Below are 3590 nucleotides of genomic sequence, written 5' to 3' on the forward strand. Positions count from 1 at the left end.
TTCCACAATCCCCCCAGTTCCTCCCAGGGATACGGCGCGTGAGCGGCGAGACCCTCAACTGGGATTTGGGGAAGTCCCAGTTACAGTGCCCAGACTAAGGAAAACACCATGGAAAGGTGGGATTCCCAGGCAGGTGAGCCCAGGAGAAAGGCTGTATATCCAAAGAATGGTTTCCTTAGGAAAGCCACCAAAAGTTCTGCCAATTCCCTGAAGGAAAAATGACCGAAAACTCAAAAATGACCCAAACCAGACTTTGGGGTTCACAGAACACGACTGTCACATTCCCAGAACATCCTCCAGCAGCTCCTTCATCCCCAAGGAGAAGGAATCTCTGCCCCTTCCTGAAAGAGGAGGAAGATGAGCAACGTTCCCAGCAAACATTACCAGGAGATCAGCACGTTTTCCTTGGAAAACACCAGCAGAATAAGGAGGCAGGTTTCATTATTTTGGAGTGCCTGCACTTGGCTCATAACCTGGATTTACACACTGCAAAATCCTCTGATCTGATTCCCTCCAGTGATCACGTAAAAAAACCGGCTTTAAACTCTTTGCCTCAAGTGATAAAAAAGCCACTTTTGATTCACGTCGACACGGGGACAATAAAGTATCTTGTGAAGGTACCTGTCCACAGCCGGGGGCACTGCACACAAACGGCCTGTCGTCTCCCATATTTCATGCAGCTGAGCTGAGCTGGGGAGAGAGGAGAGAGGAGGAAATTGTTAAATAAGCTCCAAAAATTCAAAATAGCCCAATTAGAAGCTGTGCAGCGAGAGGTTGGGATTCATCGAGGAGGGGAAACACGCGGCGAGAGGTTGGGATTCATCGAGGAGGGGAAAAGGGGGATGTGCTGCTGGGCTGGGCTCTGGTGGGGTCTCCTGGTGAGATGTGGGTGGTGATCCCAAGGATTGGGTTGAGAATGGGTCATGAGTTGGGTGGAGAAGGGCTGGAGAGCAGCCCTGAGGAGAAGGAGCTGGGGTGGTGGTGGAGGAGAAGGAGCTGGGGTGAGGGTGGAGGAGAAGGAGCTGGGGTGAGGGTGGAGGAGAAGGAGCTGAGGGTGATGGTGGAGGAGAAGGAGCTGAGGGTGATGGTGGAGGAGAAGGAGCTGAGGGTGATGGTGGAGGAGAAGGAGCTGGGGTGAGGGTGGAGGAGAAGGAGCTGGGGTGAGGGTGGAGGAGAAGGAGCTGGGGTGAGGGTGGAGGAGAAGCTCCACATGGGCCGGCGCTAGAGCCCAGAAACCCCCCCCGTGTCCTGGGCTGTGTCACCCTCTGCTCTGCTGGGACCCCCTGGAGAACTGGGCCCAGTTCTGGAGCCCCCAGCACAACATGGAGCTGTTAAATAAGAAAAAATGAGAATTTTGGAGGGTTTTTCACATACGTTCTGAGCACAGCTCATTGGGAACCCGGACACTGAGACACCACCGACCAAAGGAGCAGGTTTCCACACCCAGGCTCCCACCCAACCCCACCACCAGTTCCCTAGAGGACCAAGGGGCTTCCTGCATCTCCCTGTCAACACCTGCAAGATGGGGACACGGCTCAAGCCCTTCCAAAGCACCATCTGACACAGCAGAGACCCAGGAAAACATCCTCCAGCTGGAGGCTGTGGAGGAAGGGCAGAGCCAGCAGAAACCAGGGCCACAGGCAAAGACTGTGACAACCTCCAGGAAAAAGAAATAAATAAATAAAAAATAAATAAATCACAAGCAAGAAGCCATCAAATAAATCCAAGTCCTCTCTATCTACGAGTTATATTTTCAATGGGAGAGAGCTCAAATTTGTCATTTAATTAATTAAGGGATTATAGGAGTGGGGCTCCGTTTTACAAGGCAATAATCTGGCTCCCTAGTGGGTAAACTACAAGGCTGGTGGCAGGGGTTGTTTGTCACAGATTCCAGCCAAGGATAACGAAACCCTCAGTCCTGTGATGCTCCAAGTGGAGCTGTTCTTATGAATAAAGTATCAGAGGAAAGACAGGAAGCCCCACCACCTCCAACTGGAGAAGGATCAGCTCCCTTTCCCGTCCCCTGCTGCTACTCTGAGAGCAGGGTTTTTAAAAGCTGTAATAAAGCAAATGGCTCTTCAGGGGGTTTAGTGTGGGAACGTGGTGGTGGGACTTCCAGCAGCTCTTCAGAGGATCAGAGAATGCGTTGGGTTGGAGGGAGCTTTAAGATCATCCAGTCCCACCCCCTGCATGGGCAGGGACACCTCCCACCAGCCCAGGCTGCTCCAGCCCCAGCCAACCTGCCCTTCAACACCCCCAGGGATGGGGCAGCCACAGCTTCCCTGGCCCAGCCTCTCCCCACCCTCCCAGCCAACAAGTTCCTCCTCAGCTCCAACCTCCAGCTCCCCACTGCCAGTTTCAAGCCCTTTCCCCTCAGCCCATCCCTCCTGCCCTTGGCCCAAGTCCCTCCCCAGCTTTCCTGGAGGCCCCAACCCATAGGAGAGCCTAAACCTCCTCTGACTCCTCCCAGCCAGTCCCACTGCTGAACTGGTCCACACAGAGAACCCAGATCATCACTTTTTAGTCTTGTTCTCAAACCACCCACAAGAGTCACAAACCCTCTGTCAGTCCAGCAGGGCACTCAGCGAACACTAAGTGAGGAGACAGCTCCAAGTCCTGCTCTTGGCTTGGGCCAAGCACGTCAAGTTTCCTCCAGCCAAGAGCAGAAATGAAAGCAGGACGGGGCCCAAGGCCACGGGATCTTCTGGTTGGATTTTGGCATTTTCCAGCCCTTCCTGCACACACACACACACACACTGAGCAGCAGCCAGAGGGTGGGGAGACTTATTTTTAGGAGTTAGATGAGAAAGTGCTCCAAGAACCCGAGGCAGCAGAAGAGGGTGAGCGTGTGTGCTACAGAAAAGTCCCCTTTTACTTTGATGGAGAAGACAGAGAAATCAATTAATTAATATGAAAAATTAGATCTTTAATATTATTCCCAGCAGTATGAAGCTAAAACATGTAGCTCCAAGAGGGAGGGGGATTCCCCACCCTGAGCTCACAACAACAAGAACCAAAAGCTCCAAGGAAAGGAGCTGCCAGTTTTTCTCCAGCAGAAAGGGGGAGAAACATCCACGATGCTGGAATCTGTCTGGATTTATGAAGGAAAAGTCCAGGGTTTCTGCAAACACTCACCAAGGATCAACAGGCCCCTCTCCCAAATGGAACAGGCAGGCAGCCAAAATGCTCCCTGGCAGAGGACAAGAAGAAGAATAAAGGCGGCCAGGAACACCCACCCACCACCACAGCCCCCGGAGAAGCCTCCAGAAGTGATGTGGGGCTTGGAGAACAGAAGGGTAGAGCGGTAGGAGATGCCAGCAGCTCGGTGTTGGAATATTAAACCCTGGAGAAGACCAGTCTTGAGGTGACATGGGGACAGAGGAAGCAAGATGAGTCTGAGTGAGGACACGTTCAAAAGACGGGGCTCTTCATACCATCCTGAACTTAGAATCATCACAGAATCACAGACTGGTTTGGGTTGGAGGGACCTTAAAGATCATCTAGATCCACCCCCTGCCTGGGCAGGGACACCTCCCACCAGCCCAGGCTGCTCCAAGCCCCAGCCAACCTGCCCTTCAACACCCCCAGGG

General features: G+C 52.9%; 1 protein-coding gene across 1 annotated transcript in view; it reads right to left on the minus strand.

Moving 5' to 3' along the window:
- ATF7 (activating transcription factor 7) overlaps nucleotides 1-669 on the minus strand; it is a gene marked incomplete at its 3' end in the record, with an annotated part of 51061 nt that extends 50392 nt beyond the window's left edge. The window contains exon 1 of the mRNA XM_009999498.1: nucleotides 622-669. Within this exon, the coding sequence (XP_009997800.1) occupies nucleotides 622-669 (48 nt within the window). The remainder of the gene's footprint in view (nucleotides 1-621) is intronic.
- Between the last annotated feature and the right edge of the window lie 2921 nt (nucleotides 670-3590).

This window comes from Chaetura pelagica, unplaced genomic scaffold (assembly GCF_000747805.2).
Source record: "Chaetura pelagica isolate M959 unplaced genomic scaffold, ChaPel_1.0 scaffold926, whole genome shotgun sequence".
In the NCBI taxonomy this organism is placed as follows: Eukaryota; Metazoa; Chordata; class Aves; order Apodiformes; family Apodidae; genus Chaetura; species Chaetura pelagica.